We start from the raw sequence: 19,351 nt of genomic DNA, 5'->3' as shown, positions 1-19,351 counted from the left end.
CTCTGGAGGGACCTGAAAATAGCTGTCCACCGATGGTCGCCATCCAACCTGACTGAGCTTGAGAGGATTTGCAAGGAAGAATGGCAGAAAATCCCCCAATCCAGGTGTGCAAAGCTTGTCACGTCATACCCAAAAAGACCCAAGGCTGTAATTGCTGCCAAAGGTGCTTCAACAAAGTACTGGGCGAAGGGTCTGGATGCTTATGCCAATGTGATATTTCAGGGTTTTTTTTTCTTTTTAATAAATTTACATACATTTCTAAAATTCTGTTTTTACTTTGTCATTGTGGGGTACTGAGTGTAGAGGAAAAAAATGAATTTCATCAACTGTAGAATCAGGGTGCCGCATAACAAAATTGACAAAAGTAAAGGGGGTCAGAATACTTTCTCAATGCACTGTATATAACCTGACTTGTAAATGAGGCATCCAATTGATTGCTCTCTTTTCACACAAGACTGAGCTCATTAGAGTGTTTTGATTAATTAAGCTATATTCAGAACCAGATGCATCTCACACTCACCTATTCATGCAATAGATGATTTTCCTAGGACAGACACTCCCAATCATTGACAACAGAGCAAGCTGAAATTCAGCAGGTACAGCCTATTTTCCTTCCAGGTTCTTTCCTTCAAACTCTAATCCAGTTCTTTACTGAGAATTTAGTACTAGTAAACCACACATAGCATCCTTCCACTGCCCCCTTGAGGGAGTTGCAAGTCAAGACAGCCCAGAGCAGGAAATTATTAATAATAGAATAACAGAGTTGGAAGGTTATAGGTCATCTAATCCTACTCCTTGCTGAAGCAGAAGACCTTATCCTTTCTGACAGATGGCTATCCAGTCTCTTCTTGAAAGCTTCCAATGATGAAGCTCCACAACTTCTGAAGGCAAGCTGTTCCATTGGTTGATTGTTCTCACTGTCAGAAAATTTCTCTTTATTTCTAGGTTGAATCTCTCCTTGTTCAGTTTCCATCCATTATTCCTTCATGATTTCATGTAGGTTGCCATTTTATGGGACTTTGGAGGGTGTCCTGGGCGGGACAGTTTTTTGAAGTCTACCTCTAAATTCATAGAAAATGCTACTACTTTGGAGAATGATTTCCAACATCACAGATCCTTGGGCTGGTGTAATTTCTTTTTCTTTCATCAGCTTCCAATTTTTTTGAATGCACCAAACTATAGTGAGAAAACCAGATCTTGTTTGCTATACTCAGAATATCTTCAGTATTTATTTTTTATTTTAAATTTATATGCTACTTATCTTCTGTATAAGATGACTCTGGGCAGCTCACACTCTATAAAACAAATTAAAATATAATTAAAATATATTAAAATGATGCCAATTTATATTTTAAAAACTATACAAAAACCAAAACTAAAAGGGCGATGGCACAGGGATGGGGTCTTCTTTTAATTAATTTTAAGTATTAATTACTGGATAGCATCAATCACGTAATCATACATCAAAATCACAATATATATTGCAGAGTAATCCAGTTTGAAATGGGAGGTTTCAATTAAAATTACTAAAAGTGAAGCCTCCAAAAACGTGAGCAAAACTCTTCATGACTTTTTTTTTTTAATTTGATTTCTATGCCACCCTTCTCCGAAGACTCAGGGGGGCTTACAATGTGCTCAGCAATAGCCTTCATCCTTTTGTATATTTATACAAAGTCAGCTTATTGCCCCCACAAACTGGGTCCTCATTTCACCTACCTTAGAAAGGATGGAAGGCTGAGTCAACCTTGAGCCTTGGCGAGATTCGAACCCTGCAGTAATTGCAGGCAGCTGGTCTTAATAACCAGCTTAATAACAGGGTGCCTTAAACCCCTGTACTACCAAGGCTCTTGGTAAACTTGATGGTTTGGTAAACTTGATGGTTTACCTGTCTTTTCTATTTTTAAAAAAACTTCCTAGGCTTCTCCACAGCTTTGAGTTTTCTAAAACTGTCTATAAAGCTCAGGCCACAGGAGCACAGAGGAAAGGCCTGCAGACAGCCCTTAGTGTCAAATTAAGGGGCAAGGGGGCTTTTGCAGACTAGGTTGCTCAGTGGGTAAAACACTGAGCTTGTCTATCGAATTGCAGTTCGAATCCCTAGTACAGGTCTGTGTGAGCAGGGGGTTGGGCTAGATGACCTCCAAGATCCCTTCCAACTGTTATTGTTACTGTTACAGTCTGCTGGTGAAGGTAATGGAGTTTCACAAACATGAATTCCTCTCTGGTAACCTGGTTAATCTTCGGCCTGTCCTGTGTCTTCTCAACCACCTTTCCAACAAGAATTCTGGCTTGTGTTTCACTTCTTCAGAGGATAAAGTTGCCAAATGATTCCTGTGCATTGATCAGAGCCAGACATGTGCAGCTACAGAGGCTCCGCCAGAGAAGCGGCTACGAGGACTCCTTATGTTGAATTCTCGCCCTGCCCCTTCAAAACGCCGCAAGGCCGCGAGAAGCCGCTAATCCAACTTCAGCAAGGAAAGGGTTACGCCGGCAGCAGAGCAAGGCAGCGTCGGGGATCCCCGCTCTTTCCGCTTCCTGCTCAGGCCTCTGAGAAGACGGGCTGCTGCGATCTCGGGGTGAGAATCGGGTGGGGAGACACTTCTGCAGTGATAATCTCGATTAGTCGAGGAGGGGGCGGAACAGATGATATGCTTTGCAAGTCCTTGCATAATTGCATTATTTCGATTAATTCTGCGCTTCTAGCAAAAGGGCGAGGGTGGGGGGAATTCTCCTGGCTGGAACGTGCGAAGCAGCGCGGCTGAATTGTATCCAGTCTCGTTGCTATCCTGGTCACCCGCAGTGGCCAAACCACTGTAATTTTATATCTCCAGGTAGTAGCTTATATACAGATTTAACAAATTTAATAGATGTCTTTAAGACACGTGGACTTCATCTCCCACAATTCCTCATGCTGGCTGGGGAATTCTGGGAGATGAAGTCCACATGCCTCAAAGTCGCCAAGTTTCAGAAATACCTTAAAAAAAAAAAAACAAGTGGGGAGCTTTATTTGCCCATTGTGATTGCAGTAATTGATCTGGTCTGCCCTCAGTTTGTCAGTTCTCACTTTGGAAGCCATGAAAGTGGATGCCTGTTGTATTATCCCTTTCAATTTCTGTATTACTATTATTCTTCTCATCTTTCCTATTACCTATCTTCTTTTCTACTTATAACTTTGTTGCATATATATATATATATATATATATATATATATATATATATATATATAGAGAGAGAGAGAGAGAGAGAGAGAGAGAGAGAGAGAGAGAGTTTATATTGTTTTATTTAGTTTCCCAATATGATTTATGTTGATTGCTTATTCAGTAGTCTATGACTATCACTATTATATCTTATGATTTATGGTGAATGTATTTTTAGGATGACTATGATCATGATTTATCATTTATAGCTTTTATGTACACTGAGAGCTTATGCACCGAAGACAAATTCCCTGTGTGTCCAATCACACTTGGCCAATAAAGAATTCCACCCCACCCTTTCAAAAGCAAATTCCATTAAAGATCCTCCTTCAACTTGGGGTCCCTTTATGGTATTGAGACTACTGATGCTTAGCCAGCAAGGTGACTGAGGGATACAGAGTTATGGGCCCATTACCCACAAACGAAGCTGGCTTGCTTTACTTTAGGAACCTTTGTGCAAAACCAAACACCCCCCCCCCTTACCTACTTCTAGGTTGCAGTTTTTTCATTCCTGTGTCCTTACCTTTCTATTTATCTTATTTTATTCTAATTCTTCCTTGCCATAAATTTCCCCTTTTTAGCATTTTGGATAGGTAATTGTGGGGGAAAATATCTTGCCAAAATCATTGTTTTGCTGGACTTCTAAGGGAAAAGGTTATACTGGGAAGGTGAAAAGGGATTCTGTTTAAATGAAGCAGCTCAGGAATGTGGCTGCTCCCTGTGAGACTCAGAGCTATGTTGAATTAGACAAGGTTTTTTTTCCCCATACTCTGGTCTAATAACAGTCATCCAGATACTAAAACAGGTAATCCTTGTCTAGTAACTGGAACCAATCACATTTATCACCTTCGCAGGTCTGTAAAGCAAAGGAAACGTGGTGTAAGATTGTAAGCAGAATCAGTTTCACTTAATTGCTTCACTTACCAACTGAGTTGCCAATCTCAATTGTGATCACTAAATGAGGACTACCTGTACCAAGCTTCTTCCTCCTCTTGGCTAGCCAATAGATGCTTTGGGATCCATGGAATTGAATAAGTAGCTACTATATTTTGTATTACTTTTTAAAAATGTTAAAATCTCAAAATGTTGTAACTGGCTTGTGGTGGAATTGCTGCAGCTTTTAATCATTTGGCTTGCCCTTTTCTGCATTTTTTTCCTGCTCTTAAGTATATTATAGGTATACCTAAGATGTGCTCTTAGGTATATTGAATCTCATTTTAGGATGCCCCAGTGGCACAGTTGTATGTTACAATATACTTGTGTCTGATTAGAAGTATCCAGGCTTGCCGTATTCATAATTAATGCACGGTTGACTGATTACTAGGATAAGAACTGAGCTAGAAATATTTACATAATTGCTGAAATTGTTTTTTGGATTTTTCTTCCTCCCCAGAGCCATCTTCTGCCTGCCCCCTTTCTTTTCAATTGCTGCCCATGATGAAGAAAAACCTACGGAAAAACCAGGACGAACGTTACCGCCTGAAGTTTCAGCGTCTTTGTCGCGTGGCCAAGGTGCTGGTTTACGAGAATGCAGCCTTGTGCGATGAGATTGCCCGGCTGGAGGCCAAATACCTGCAGGTACGTGAGGAGCGCCGTTTCCTGCTTACTCGCCTGTTGCAGGCACAAGCCTTGGCTGAGGATGAATCTCCTATGCCGGCTGCGGCAGCCAGCCTGCAACCTTCCCCAGATGAACCACCTGCTCGCAAAGCACGCCGGGAACGGAAAGGCAAAGAGAATGGCCGAGCATCCAAACGCAGGGCACCCTTGGAGCTGGGCATCCGCCGGCTGGTCCCCCCGCTTCCTTTGGATCCTGCCGGACGGCCAATTTTTCCTATCACTTTAGGCCCACTGACCGTCTACAGTCTGGGTGAGATCATCTCTGACCGTCCTGGTTTCCATACAGAGAATGCCATCTACCCTGTGGGGTATTGCAGTACCAGAGTTTTTGCCAGCACCCGCAGGCCAACTCACCGCTGTTTGTACACCTGCCAAATCAAGGACGGTGGCACCGGGCCACACTTTGAAATTGCCCCTGAAGACGAACTGGGGGTTGTAATAACAGGATCCACCCCGGATGCCTGCCATGGTCAGCTGTTGGAAGCAGTGGGGGCTGGCCAGCTCGAGCCAGTAGGGGCTGAATTCTTTGGGCTGTCACACCCCGCAATCCAACACCTCATCCAGAGCTGCCCGGGAGCACATAAGTGTGCTGGGTACCGCTGGTGCCGCTTTGAAGTCTGTCGCCCAAATGATGGACCCCCTCCTGAGGGGCTGTCTCCAAGGAATCCAGGCACTGATTTTGAGGCATTCCAGAGTCAAGGTTTGGCCGGGCCTCTGAATCTAGATTTCCCTGCGGCTTCTCCTTCTTCACCCAGTGGAAACGGCTATACTGAACTTTTTCTACCTTGTGCTACTTCGGCTGGGTCCCCCCTCCCTCCGAGTCCAGAAACTGACCCTGATTGAGAACAGCCAGAAGGCAGCTGCTTTCCAGGTGCTCTATCCTTTCTTTCTAGCTCCTCTGTGTGGAGAATAGTATTGCCTAATGTCACTAGAATGGGCTTGATTGAAATTTTCAGAGTTGTTTTTCTTTACCTTTCGGTTTATAGTGGCTCCAAGCACCCACTTTATTTCTTAAGCTTTCAACAGGGACAGCATGAATAGAAGTAATTTAAACACTACTAAATTGGGGGAGATCGGGGCTTTTAAAAGGGGCTATGGAATTTTTCAACTCATGAGGTTCACAAAGCTTTGGAGCCGTAAACCCTCCACCCAAAAAAATATAAAAAAAAAAAATGAGATTGCTTCATTTTGCAAAATCATTGATATTGTGGCTTTATTTTGGAGGCAGCAACTCTCATTTCCAGTTCACTTATCCTGGAGCAGCATTTGCTCTGTAGAGCAGCTACAGAAGATCTTGACCTTTGTCATTAGCTCATCCAAAGTGGGAACCAGTCTGGAGAACAGTTCAGCTTCTTGTACAGAAATTCATGTGCTGAAGCGTTTTTAAACCACACTCCCATTCTGCCTGAATAAACAAGCTGTTGGCTTGTCCAGGTGTACCAGGAGCAAGGACTGTTACACGTTCATAAGTTCCCTTCCGAATTTGCTACCTTCTATAGCAGGGATGGGCAACTATGGCCCCTTTATGACCTATGGCAAGTTCAGGAATTCTGGGAGTTGAAGTCCACAAGTCATAAAGGAGCCATAGTTGCCTACCTCCCTGCTCTACAAGTAATCCTCACTTAAAAACCCTAACCGGGACCGGAATTTCAATTGCTAAGTGATGTGGCTGTTAGGCAAAACATCACATGACCACACCACTTAGCAATGGAATTGTTCATAGTCCTAGTTGCAGGTCATTAAGTGAGGACTGTACACTTTTCCTGCCTTGCTGTACTCGCCTCCACTTCAACTCCTCCCTGCCATCTATCTCACCCCAATCACTGCCTTTCTAGACACCCTGTACTCCACTGCTTGTCCCTGCTGCCCCAGCTGACTGCTGTCTTCCTCCCACTGCCAAAGACAGCTGCTTCGCATGGCAGCTGTTGAGAGACCACAGGGAGAAGAGAAGCAGAGGAAAGCCGAAAGGGCAGAGATGGGAGATGGAGGAAACTAAAGTGCACCCTGAGATCATAAATGCAAGTCGGCTGCCAAATAATTTTGATCATGTGAACGCAGGGATGCTGGAGTGGCCATAACTTCAAGAACTTGGCATAAATATTCATTTAACACCATTGGAACTTTGAACTATCACTGAATGAATGGTTGTTAAGTGAGGACTACTGGTAATATTTGTTTGTGACTCTGCAGGGAGTTACAGTTCAGTCTGAGAATCCTATCTTAAGCCAATACATCCAGTGATATAAATTATAACATCTGAAGTCAGGGAAAGTATACAACAGTTCATGTTCCAATAGTAGAAACTGAACCTTCATTTTGATCCCAAACAGCCAAAGAATTACTCAGGAACCATGTGAGATGAGATGAGATGAGATGAGATGAGATGGAATGCATGTAGCCTGTAGTTTACTAACCCCTGGATTAGAGTCGGGCATGCCGGGGTTTAAAAAAAACCCCCAACCCTCTGGCTATTAAGTGAACATCTATTCTCTTTGTTGAGTTTTCTTGCATCCGGGCTGGCAATTGGTGTCAAAATATTTCCATTATAGCCTGATTGAAAAGGTAATATTGTTAGATCATGTCTTGTGTTCAGTTTGGACATCAATTAACCTGTAGAAATTATAGTGGGTATATTTATTCTTTCACCCAGAATCTTGAAGTGAGTGTATCAAAGAAAAACAGTTTTTGTAAATTGTGTGTGTGATGCTCATTAGGCAAAGATACAATCAACCTCATGCTAATATTGTGTTAAGGTACCTTCTTCTTGTAACTGAGTATTGTAATCCCCCTTCCTGTGCCGTTTGTAATGTATGAATGCTAATAGATTAGCAATTAAATTACAAGTGTTCCTATAATTTTTCTATTGTATATTAGGAAAAAAAGGTAGAACATTTCAAAGTAAACCAGAAGCACATCTATTGAGGAACACCGGTGGTTATAGAGCTTCCAAAATCATACACAAAATCAAGCACATGACTGATATGTATTATCATGATTTTTTTCCTCCTGTTATTGATTTTTCTTAGTATATTAAAGAAAATTATCCAGAAGCCTTGACTTTGCAACCTGTTTTGTCTTTGAGCCTAAAATCTGCCTATCAAGAAAATTTGATGGTAGGAAAAGGAAAGAATATGAATACAAAAATAATGTTGCTCATCTGATAATAAATTCTCCTTTTAAGAAAAGGATTTCTTTTCCCAATTTGTAACACATAGGCTCATAATCTTATCTGTGCAAATCAATTGTGACAAGTTTACAGGTATGTTTATCAGCGTCCATATATACATAGTCCTTGTCTTATGACCAGTTGCTTAGCAACCATTTGAAGTTACAGTGGACACTCCCCATCACCTCCAATGGCACTTAAAACATGGTTCTGAAATTCTGACATCTGCCCCCCCCCCAAAAAAAACCATCCTGTGATCACACATTGGATGCTCAGCAACCACAGCCATTTGCAGTATCCCATTGTTATATGCTTGTGTTTTACAACATTTTTTGTTAAAAGCTATTTACTTTTGGCTTTCAGCAAAAATGGCCCATAGCAAACAATGGGTTCATTTTACAACCGCAGCATTCACCTGAATGCCAAAAAAAAGGTAAAATGGAGTCAGTCTCATAGATGAACTGTTTTAGATCATCACGACCTACTGTAATGGCAGGCTCCTATTATGGTCATAAGCTGAGGAGTAACTATACATATCTGAGACATGCCAGCTACATAACTACAATATGTCCTATTTTTCTCAAATTTGATAGAACCATACCAAATGGCCTTTTTAAAATATATATGGATGCACAATTATCAACGTAAATAGACATTGTTTGCACACCAGTTTTCTCTTACAAGTTCTGTATTAGTATTTCTGAACAATTTGATCTAAGGGGAAGAACAAAGTGATACTGATCCTAGCAACACAGATGTGAATTGCTGCTGAATGATTTTCCAGGACAAATGCTTTAGTATGATTCATAATGGCTATTTGGATGCATTTAATGTCCATCACAGAGAGATCTCAAAGGAGCCAAGTATGTATCCAAATAGGGTCCATCACACCACAGCATTCCCCTCCAGGTGTGTGTGTGTGTGTAAGATTTTCACGAGCTTTGCTTGAAGAAGGCAGAACTATCTCCCAACAACTCAGGAAAAATGGACCAAGAAGGTATCCAGTTATACTAAGATTACTGATCTTTCGGTTAATGTATCACTGTTGGCTTGGGAATTAACTGTTTGGATATTATTGTTTGGGTATATTGAGGTGCTAATGAGACAGCAACCCTGTCCTCCAATGGAAGCCAGGAAACAATACCAGATATTTCTGCCAGAAATTGTCCAAGTTATCTTCTTGCTCCAGCACTTTCCTAGCATCCTCATTTGGTACATGCCATGGGGCTGTCTTCCAACAAGGAACTTGAAAAGGAGAGCAAAGATGCACACAGGCATGTCCGAAACATAGAAACCTCATTTACCGTTAATAGCCTTGATTTGGATCAGGGTGGGTGGGTGGGTGGGTGGGTGGGAATAAAACCAGAATTTAGCTGGTAAGGCTTCAGTAGCTCCTGGAGGTATGTCGGTAAAATTAAGCAATGTTGTTGTATACCCGCACAACGTCTACGTGATCCTCAAGGGCCTCTAACAACCTCACAGCCCCTTCCATCTCTGCGTCTGATAGCTGAGCGTGGACAACTGGGATGAATTCAAGGCCAGCAGACAAAGAACAAAGACCCAACGACTCCAGTTTTTCACGTACTTGGTGCAAGGTGGACACAGCAGAAATAAACTAAGTGGTGGAGAAGACAAAAGAAGGAAAGAAGATAACTGTTATAGCCCAGGGATCTGCAACCTTAAACACTCAAAAGAGCCATTTGAACCCATTTCCCACGGAAAACACCAGGAGCCACAAAACCTGGGTGGGTATGGCCAACTCGATGTCACTCACTCCCACCTAGTCACATGACCACTCCCTAGCCACACCCACTCAGGTTTTGTGGCTCCCAGTATTTTCTTCTCTCTCTCTCTCTCTCCTCTCATCTCTCCTTCTCATCTCTCTCTTTCTCCCTCATCTTCCTTTTCTCTCAGTCACTCCTCGCCTGAAAAAGTAAGGGTGACGGCGGTGGTGGACACTTGCTCCATATTCCAAAGCGGGAAAGAAGCACCCCTGTACTTGCCTCTTCTTCCAGCCCTTGTTGGTGCTGTGTGCACCTCAGTAGCTTGGGGAGACATGCAACTTTCTCTCTGCCCTGTCGTAATGGGCTCCAGGGGGAGGAGGGGATGCCGCCTCCCCCACTGTGAAGCACGCTAAATTTAAGTCTGCTGTGCAAGGCGATGGAGGCGGCGAGAGCAGCAGCGTCAGCCACAGCCAGGCCAGACCAGTGTCTCGGGGTGGAGAGCAAGTTGCACGTCTCCCCGAGCAACCAAGGACTCCCAAGATCCCTCTCACAGTTACTACTACTGAGCCAGATACCACATATACTGTAACAGTATATAAAGTGTCTTGTTAGACTTAGTGGGAGTGAGTTCTGGCAGAGTTTGGAACGCACTTGATGAAGATCAACTATTGTATTTCCCCAAAAATAAGACCCAGTCTTATTTTTTCCCCTCCAAACGAGGCATTAGGTCTTATTTTGGGGAAATGTCTTCCACTGTCTCACCTCACGGCGGCGGCACCAACAGCCTTGCCCAGCAGGAGCCTGTGTGGCCACTGCCGGCCCACTTCTTCTGTGGCCGCTTGCCACTACTAGCACACGGCACCCCTGGCCTCCGTTTCGCCATCAGAGGCCTTCAGAAAAGGCCTCTGCAGCTGAGAAACGAGCTTCAGGTTGATGTGTGTGGCACCCCTGGACCTCCGCTTCACAGTCAGAGACACTGTCAGAGCTTGTTTATCAGCTGCAGAGGCCTTTCGTGAAAATGTGTGCTACTTACTTTGCTAAATTTAAACCCACCCTTTCAACTTACCCTGAGCACCACCTTCTCATCCTCCTCTTCCTCTTCCTCTACATCTTCAGCTCCGGCTTCAATTGCCAAGTCAAATGCCCGATCCAAGCTGACAGGACTGCCAGATTTGTCTTCCTTGCTGACAGTCACAATCCCCTTTTTTTCAAAATGACTGTGAATCCCTTCAGCAATACTTCCCCTGCAAGGAATCAAGTCTTCAGCCTAAGACTTAACTAGTTGTTTGCTAGAACGTCTACAGCCTCTGCTGTGGAAGGACTACTTACAGGAAAGCCCACTTCTCCAAAGGAACAAAGCACCCATAGCAAATCCCTGTTAAACTTGCATGCCCTCCCCATTACCTCTTGCAAACTAGCCAGCCAACACTCCTGAGGTTGCACTAACCCGTTTTTGTTTAAAAGATGTCGGATTTCATTGGAAGTCCTCTTTAAGTTGTCTGTCAGTATCTCAACATATACGGATGAGCCACCCGGACCTCGGACACCGCAGAGGTGATAGATGGATTTCGTTTTGTCCTGCCAAAGTTAACAATGGTAACCATCAGCAAATCACATAATCTTCCCCATCACTTGTTTTCAAGTATCAAGCATATTGTCCTCAGCTGCCCCTTTAAAGCAATTTAACAAAAGCGGGATCCAAATGCATTTTTTATTTCTTTAAAAGATTTGTATGTCCACCTATCTTAAACACAATTCTGGGAGACTCACGACAATGAAATTTGTATGTAACTCAATCATAGTCCACAAAACCATAACAAAAATACAATGCTTAACATGGAATGTATAAGTTGAATTTAACAACAGAAATAAAGATGACAATGATGAGTTCAACAGTAAAATAAAATGATTATGTTGAAGTTAACAGCTAAGAAATAAAAATGATTATGTTGTAAAGTAATGAAGATGATTAAAATGGGAGTAATAGTTAAAATATTTTTAAAATGTTTATAATAATTGTAACGATTTATATTGTTAAAAGATATCCATCTAAGCAAAAAGGAAAAGAAAAATGGAATGACATTTGGTTAGGATCTAAGATTTAAGTAACTGGTTTTTGGGATAATGACATAATTGACAGAATTTAGAGAAATAACCTTGTAAAATATTAAGTTGTGTTAATTGGAAGTTAAGAATTGTTAGTGATTTGTACTAATTTGTGACCGGATCAATGCTTCGTTTTGGAAAAGATGTGTTTTATGTTTGTGTTTTAAAAATTAAAAAAAAAAACTTTTTTCAAAAAAAAAATACAATGTTTAAGTCATCTCCTTGGGATGCCCTACAACCAACCTAAATATCCTCCTTCTATCCTAACACCTGGGTAACAAGCCAGCTCTTGGTGGGATATCAAGGGGATAAAAGGGAGGGGATCTGCCAAATCACCAAAGGAAGAGTGTTTCATAAGGTAGGATAACCACGGAAAAGGTATCCTTTTGAAGCGCTGCTAGATGGCGAGGGAAGGGGCCAGGAACATGGCTGTCCTATCTGATTATGGTAGGATAGACAGCTATTCTCAGGAGGAAGTGGTTCTGCAAATATCTGGGTCTTATTCCATGTAGAGTTTTAAAGGTGATAACCAACACTTTGAATTGTACCTGGAAGGAAGCTGGGAGCCAGTGCAGCTCAAACAACAAGTGACGTAATATAGTCAAACCTAAGGAACATCTAATATAGCACATGCTGCTGTTGTCTAGACCACTTATAGCTGCTACCTGGTCTTCAGGTGTTCTTCAATGCATCCCTTAAAAATGTATTCCTTAAAGATATTTCTAGGTTGCTTTTCTGCTCTACAAACTCCACAAAGGAATGGACAATTTAAGACCAAACAATAATAAAAATCACAAAGCAGAGACCAAAACCTGGTTGGTCCTAGTAACCGTTTTGCCCCCAAATATTGATAGTCCACAACTTACAACAGTTCATTTAGCAATGTTCAAAGTTACAATGGCATTGAAAAAGGTGACTTATGACCACTTTTCATAGCTACGACCTTTGCAGCATCCCTATCCCTATGATCATGTTGTCAAAGTTCAGATGCTTGGTAACTGGGTCATCTTTATGACAGTTGCAAAGTCCCAAGGATATATGATCCTCTTTTGTGACCTTCCGACAAGCAAAGTCAATGGGGAAGCCAGATTCACTTAACAACCATGTTACTAATTTATCAACTGCAGTGATTCACTTAACAATTGTCATAAAATGGGGCAAAAGTCTCTTAACAAATGTCTCACATAACAACAGAAATTTAGGGCTCAATTGTGGTTGTAAGTCAAGGACTACCTAGATGGCAACATTTCTCTTTTTTGCCACTACTGCTGGCTCACCAAGGAGGGAGCAGGACATTTAGAGGGAAGGATGTGGGGGAAGGCACATTTGTTGTGATATTGTGGAGCAAATAACACGCATCACGTCTTGTATCCTGACCTAAGTATATAATTCTTATCTTGACAATGATGTCATGTGGCTTATCAATAGGATTATACCCCCATCATGTTGGCATTGCCCCAGCTTGTATTGTACATCTTTGGCTATAGCCATCCCTTTATGTAGACCTCCAATGACTCAGAAACCTACCGCACCAGAGATGGCTGTTTCAATAGAGCCTTTCGGCATATTCTTCCTTCGACACACCTCAATAATGTTGGCTAAATTACTGTTAAAATTTGGGTTGGGTCCTCCTTCTGAAAAGGCAATGCAGAAAGAGATGGCAGGTCATTATCATTTGTTTAGGAAGCCCAACACTGCATTTTAAAGAACTGGAAATAAGAAAGATTTTTGTTCAGTTAGTACAAGGAAAGCAACAATGCAGATAGCAGAAAGTAAGGCTGTCCAGAAAAATAGGTGTGCTGAGTTCAATTATATATAATTAAGGATGTGCACACCATGGTTTCTTCAAATAGTTGTAATAAAGGAAAAGAGAACATTCCAGCCTAGTGTTAAATGCAGAAGGTCTTCTATTAAATCTGGGAAAACCCTCTGAAGGTGCAAATAGTAAGCCACATGTTTCATAGCTCCATTTTATTTTATATTCCATTTTTATTATTTTTATAAATAAGGCAGCAAACATACAAATACTCCTTTCTCCTCCTATTTTCCCCACAACAACCCTTTGAGGTGGGTTGGACTAAGAGAAAACGACTGGCCCAAAGTCACCCAGCCGGCTTTTGTGTCTAAGGTGGGACTAGAATTTACAGTCTCCTAATTTCTAATCTGGTGCCTTAATCACTAGACCAAACTGTTTGGTCAGTTTCATCCTAACAATCTTGGCAGAAAGGACTGCTCTCATCAGAAAACAACAATACATGTCACAATCCTGTCTTTTCTGCAAGTCCCTCACTCAGACAAGTTAGCACAACAAGAACCACACTTAGCTAAGATAGGTTTGTCCAACAACTATTGCCTGGAATATGTTTTTCCATATGGTAAATCACAAACCACAAATGGTTGGGTTCACACAACCCACAGAGCTAATATTCAACCAACCACATTATGGTTTCATGTCATATTGTGGTTTAGCCAAAGCAGTCCTTAGGAGTCTTCACCTTGATTATTAAAAAAAGCCAGTGAAATATTGGATCCGTACCCTTCACAGCAAAACGGATCATCATGGTAAGTTTTTGGAAGGCCAAGGCACGTGCAATATCTTTAGGCCCCTTAATATGTTTGACTTTGGACCACTTGTTGTGTCCAGCAAGTGTGGCACTGGAGGCATGGATGGCACAACTGGGATGATGGAAAAGCATCACACGTGATGGTCGAAGCAGAGGACTCAGCCGTGTGTAAATGCAGCCCACGGACATGACTGGATTGGCCAAAGATCCTGGAACAAAAGAGAATATGAAGGAAAATTACCATGGAGACACTTCAAAGAAAATATAATCTATATGTAAACATGATGGCGGTGACCTATTAAATCAATCCTGATTCTTGGTGACCAGAAACAAATCCACACAGGTGTCTTGATGACATTTTCAGAAGCGGCCTGCTATTCAGTTTTTCCTTCGGCTGAAGGAGAATGACTGACTCAAAGTCACCTAGCAGACTTTCATAGCTAGGGCAGGACTAGAACTCAAAAGTCTTCAGGATTCAAATGCTGCCCCTTTAGCAAAAAGTTTTCCAAAAACAAACCCACCCCAGAAAAAACAGCTCAGTTAAGAGTGAGATAATCGCAACTACCCTCCCCAAAAAGTATAACCCAAGTGTATAGTTTATCGGAACATTTCAGAAATGTAAATTCTGGAGTTCCCAGGCCCAACAGCAAAGTCTAAAACAACCAAACCTAATGATCTATTTCTTTTTATTATTATTATTATTATTATAGTTCAAAAAAATAAATGAAAAAACAAAATCTATTTCTTATGTCTTCAAATTTGACAGCTTTAAGACTTGTGGACTCTCAGAATTCTCCAGCCAGCTATGCTGCCAAGTTTGAAGACCTCTGATCTAAAGTGTTAGGAATAGGATAGCTATCAAAAGAACCCCCAAAATAAGGTCCAAATCCTTTTTTAAAAAAAAATCCGTGTTTTTTTTTTTTTTAAATGATTATACTTCGAAGGAAGCTCTTCTTGCTATTGATTCGTTATTTTGCTCTTTATTTCACACTTCTACCAAACAAGCCACGTTCCCCGTTTCGGCATTTGCCCTTCTATTATGGTTAAAGGCATAAGCCTGCCTGCCCTAACCTTGGTTTCAGAATGTCCGATTGGTCTGGGAAGATAGTTTTAAACCTGCGATCCTAAACATAGGCGGAAAGTGTCAGAGAAGGTCGGGATGGAGGTCTTGCATCATTTGCTGCAATTGACCCATTACTCCGCCCTCTCCATCAGCTCCCCTTACCTTCCCACCAGTAATAAAATCGGAATAAAATCCCAGAATTCTGCAGAATCTTTCCACTCAAAGCTCCGCCCCGTCGGGGGAAGAGCTTGAAATTAACTCTTTCTTCCCAGCAAAGACAATTTTGCAATGCCGATTCCCCCCCTCCTTTATTTTTTCCAATGGAAACTCACTCCCCTGTCCTTCAATTGGAAAGGTTCCCTGAGCCGCTTTGCAAAGACCAGCAGTTTTCCTGGCGCCGGAGCTTAAAGGATGCGAGGGACAAGGAGAAAGACCGGGAGGGAGGGAGGGAAGAGGGAAAAAGAACAATTTGGTGGGTGAAGTCACTTCCGGACTTGGGTCGCACGGGTAAAGGGAAACGTCTGCGCATGTGTACCGCACAAGTATTTCACCACTAACGAGCAATGGAAATAGACGGAGCGATAATGACTGGAGTTTGCTTAGTTCAGAGGTCTTCAAACTTGGCAGCTTTAGGACTTGTGGACTTCAACTCCCAGAATTCTCCAGAGTAGCTATGCTGGCTGGAGAATTCTGGGAGTTGAAGTCCACAAGTCTTAAAGCTGCCAAGTTTGAAGACCTCTGGCTTAGTTGCTCCAATGAGTAAAAATCTTTCTTGGAAAGAGAAGGCTGGCCCTGCACGGCACTTTCCTCTAATGACAACCTTGTATATACTGCAGAAAAAACAATGGCTACCAACCTGCCTTCCATTGAAGACCTGTATACTGCACGAGTCAAAAAGAGGGCTGTGAAAATATTTACAGACACCTCGCGTCCTGGACATAAACTGTTTCAACTCCTACCCTCAAAACGACGCTATAGAGCACTGCACACCAGAACAACTAGACACAAGAACAATTTTTTTCCCGAATGCCATCACTCTGCTAAACAAATAATTCCCTCAACACTGTCAAACTATTCACTAAGTCTGCACTACTATTAATCTTTTCATCATTCCCACCATCCATCTCCTTCTACTTAGGACTGTATGACTGTAATTTTGTTGCTTGTATCCTTACGATTTATATTGATATTGTTTCCTGATTGCTTATTTGTACCCTATGTCTATCATTAAGTGTTGTACCTTATGATTCTTGATTAACGTATCTTTTCTTTTATGTACACTGAGAGCGTATGCACCAAGCCAAATTCCTTGTGTGTCCAATCACACTTGGCCAATAAAAAATTCTATTCTAGTCTATTCATAGGAGTAGGTAATAAATTGTCGTCGGAGGATTTGGATTACAATTCAGATTAGATAGATAGATAGATAGCATTCTTTATTGGCCAAGTGTGATTGGACACACAAGGAATTTGTATTGGCGCATATGCTCTCAGTGTACATAAAAAGAAAAGATACATTGGTCAAGAATCATAAGGTACAACACTTAACGATAGTCATAGGGTACAAATAAGTAATCGAATCATATTAGGAAACAATCAATATAAATGGTAAGGATACAAGCAACAAGTTAAAGTCATAAGTGGGAGGAGATGAGTAATAGGAACGATGAGAAGATTAATAGTAATGCAGACTTAGTGAATAGTTTGACAGTGTTGAGGGAATTATTTGTTTAGCAGAGTGATGGCATTTGGGAAAAAAACTGTTCTTGTGTCTAGTTGTTCTGGTGTGCAGTGCTCTATAGCGCCGCTTCTGTCAATAGGGAATGCCAGATGGAGATGATTGAAATAATAAAATTACTGGTGGAGGCCAGGTTCTCTGTGATATCTGTGCAGTTAATGATATTCCATTAATGAGCAAATTTCCAGATGGGGGTTGCTCAGGGCAATGCTGGATGGTGATGTGCAAAATGTAAGATTTTTTTTCCTTCGGGGATATTCTGCTTCCCCCCTATCCCACCCCCATTTAATACTTCTTTAAATTGGCTTCCCAGTATATTTCATACTTTCCTGCCTTAAAATGGCATGAAATGCCACACTATTAATTTTTGGACACATTTTTAAGGGATGCAAAAAACATGTTCAAAAGGCACAAAGGCTGCACAAGAATACAGTCTTTAATGACAGGCTAAGCATCACTTTTTAGAATCACAAATGAAAACATAACAGACTATCCTTTGCTTAAAATTCTGTTTCTCAACCTCTGTAGATTTCAACTCCCATAATTCCCCAGCCAGCATGCAGGGGTTACTGGCCTCTAAGATGCACTTGTCATTCAAGTCTTTGCTTTAATTGAAGCATAGTAATTCAATAAGATTGCAAGGGTTTTCTTCAGAATAACAGAGTTGGAAGGGACCTTGGAGGTCTTCCAGTCCAACTCCCTGCTCAAGGAGAAAACCCTATATAGTTTCAGACAAATGGTTGTCCAATCTTCTCTTAACAACCTACAGTGATGGAGCACCCACAACTTCTGGAGGCAAACTGTTCCACTGGTTTGTTCTGTCAGGAAATTTCTCCTTAGTTCTAGTTGCTTCTCTCCTTGATTAGTTTCTATCTATTACTTCTTGTCCTGCCTTCAGGTGTTTTGGAGAATAGATTGACCCCCATCTTCTCTGTGGCAAACCCTAAGATTGGAACATTGCTATCATGTCACCTCTGGTCCTTCTTTTCACTAGACTAAATATACCCAATTCCCCCAACAGTTCTTCATATGTTTTGCCTCCCTCTAATAATCTTTGTTGCCCTTTTCTGCAGCCTTTCCAGTTTCAACATCTTTTTTTATAATGTGGTGACCAAAACTGGATGCAGTATTCCTCAGTTTCCACCAATCCATTTCATATAAACCTGTTACATAATTTCCCAATTTTTTAGAAAAGAAGAATGGAGAAGGCCCTTAATTATCTTTGGCTGGAAAAGAGATATAAATGACTAACTTTATAACTATGTATAAAAAATGTGATGATTAGAATATTGTCTTATATGGTATAATGGACTGGATAAAGATCAAGACAGAAGAAACACATAGAAGAAGAAGAACTTTGGAAGATAACACCGAGATGCCACAGGGAAGGAATAACTGATATATTAAATGTTTGTTTGTCTAAAAATAAAAAAACTTTTTTTAAAAAAAATTATCTTTGATGACAGGCAATAGAAATTTATTTGAGATGTGACTGATATTTGTACTAGCAATCTTTTCCCATTAAATTAATAATCTTGTAATAAATTCTGGTTCTACATGTATCTAGCCACTGATACATTAGCTATGCTTAATTTTTTCATGCTTCATCTTTAACTTTCAAGTTAGAAATGTTAGTAGCTTATATATGTTTTGAGTTCACGGTAGCATTTCTGCAGTCTGTTCAGTGTGTTTGCTCTTTTGATTAACCAAAAAAGCTAGCTTATTACTTGTCCCAAGCAACATAGCTACTGAGAATCATTTAGTAAGAACTATTAAGCAATACAATTGTACTCTAGGAATATTCTACTAACAACACATTGTTGTAGAAATCACAGTAAAGGTATGTTTATGTTTTTCTTATAACTTGCATTTTTTTCTATGTGCAAAGCAATGGGTGGAGGGGGGGGGGATTGCCCTTTAGAGTACTTCAAAAAGCGAGATTTCATGAGAATGAACTTTCATGTACAATACACAGAAATAAATATATTTGCAAAAACTACAGTGAACAAAAGAAAAAGAATAATGAATTTTACTTATTGGACTTGCTGCATGAATTGCAATAGGTTAATCCATGGCTAGCTGAACCATGGTTTACTGAGTTCTTTCCGTTGCTTTAATTCACACAGCACATTGCACTGTAAAGTACCCAACTGTACTAAAGTATTGTAACCATTATAAG

The 19,351-nt window shown here is 41.1% G+C and overlaps 2 protein-coding genes across 5 annotated transcripts; one reads left to right on the top strand and one right to left on the bottom strand.

Annotated features, from left to right (window-relative positions):
* Positions 1-2,246: 2,246 nt before the first annotated feature.
* On the top strand, positions 2,247-7,861 carry TBRG1 (transforming growth factor beta regulator 1). Of its 3 annotated transcripts, none has more exons than XM_034419605.2 (2): positions 2,247-2,573; positions 4,588-7,861. In XM_034419605.2, exon 2 carries the CDS (start codon positions 4,629-4,631, stop codon positions 5,652-5,654), a length of 1,026 nt encoding a protein of 341 aa, XP_034275496.1. In that variant the 5' UTR covers positions 2,247-2,573; positions 4,588-4,628; the 3' UTR covers positions 5,655-7,861. The 3 variants fall into 3 exon arrangements, with proteins under 3 accessions (XP_034275496.1, XP_034275497.1, XP_087747939.1); XM_034419606.3 differs by having other exon boundaries at positions 2,547-2,828; XM_087891813.1 differs by lacking the exon at positions 2,247-2,573 and adding an exon at positions 4,211-4,229.
* Positions 7,862-8,647: 786 nt separating this feature from the next.
* On the bottom strand, positions 8,648-15,888 carry TACO1 (translational activator of cytochrome c oxidase I). 2 transcript variants are annotated; one of them, XM_034419607.3, is made up of 6 exons: positions 15,767-15,888; positions 14,344-14,580; positions 13,335-13,441; positions 11,149-11,279; positions 10,768-10,945; positions 8,648-9,592 (listed from the first exon to the last, which is right to left on the bottom strand). In XM_034419607.3, the coding sequence occupies exons 2-6, from the start codon at positions 14,558-14,560 to the stop codon at positions 9,392-9,394; spliced, it is 834 nt and encodes a 277-aa protein (XP_034275498.1). In that variant the 5' UTR covers positions 14,561-14,580; positions 15,767-15,888; the 3' UTR covers positions 8,648-9,391. The 2 variants fall into 2 exon arrangements, with proteins under 2 accessions (XP_034275498.1, XP_034275499.1); XM_034419608.3 differs by lacking the exon at positions 15,767-15,888 and adding an exon at positions 15,443-15,622.
* Positions 15,889-19,351: the final 3,463 nt, after the last annotated feature.

The sequence above is a fragment of the Pantherophis guttatus genome, chromosome 4, assembly GCF_059756535.1.
Source record: "Pantherophis guttatus breed Tessera chromosome 4, ASM5975653v1, whole genome shotgun sequence".
Taxonomy (NCBI): domain Eukaryota; kingdom Metazoa; phylum Chordata; class Lepidosauria; order Squamata; family Colubridae; genus Pantherophis; species Pantherophis guttatus.
Note: the sequence above shows the minus strand (reverse complement) of the source record. Positions and strands in the feature narration are given on the sequence as shown.

Coding starts and splice junctions, on each gene's coding strand:
- TACO1 (XM_034419607.3), bottom strand. CDS start 14,560: ATGTCCGTGGGCTGCATTTACACACGGCTGAGTCCTCTGCTTCGACCA. Junction 10,946..11,148: donor CATCTTTTAAACAAAAACGG/GTTAGTGCAACC, acceptor GATTCCTTGCAG/GGGAAGTATTGCTGAAGGGA. Junction 9,593..10,767: donor ATGAGAAGGTGGTGCTCAGG/GTAAGTTGAAAG, acceptor TCCACCACTTAG/TTTATTTCTGCTGTGTCCAC.
- TBRG1 (XM_034419605.2), top strand. CDS start 4,629: ATGATGAAGAAAAACCTACGGAAAAACCAGGACGAACGTTACCGCCTG.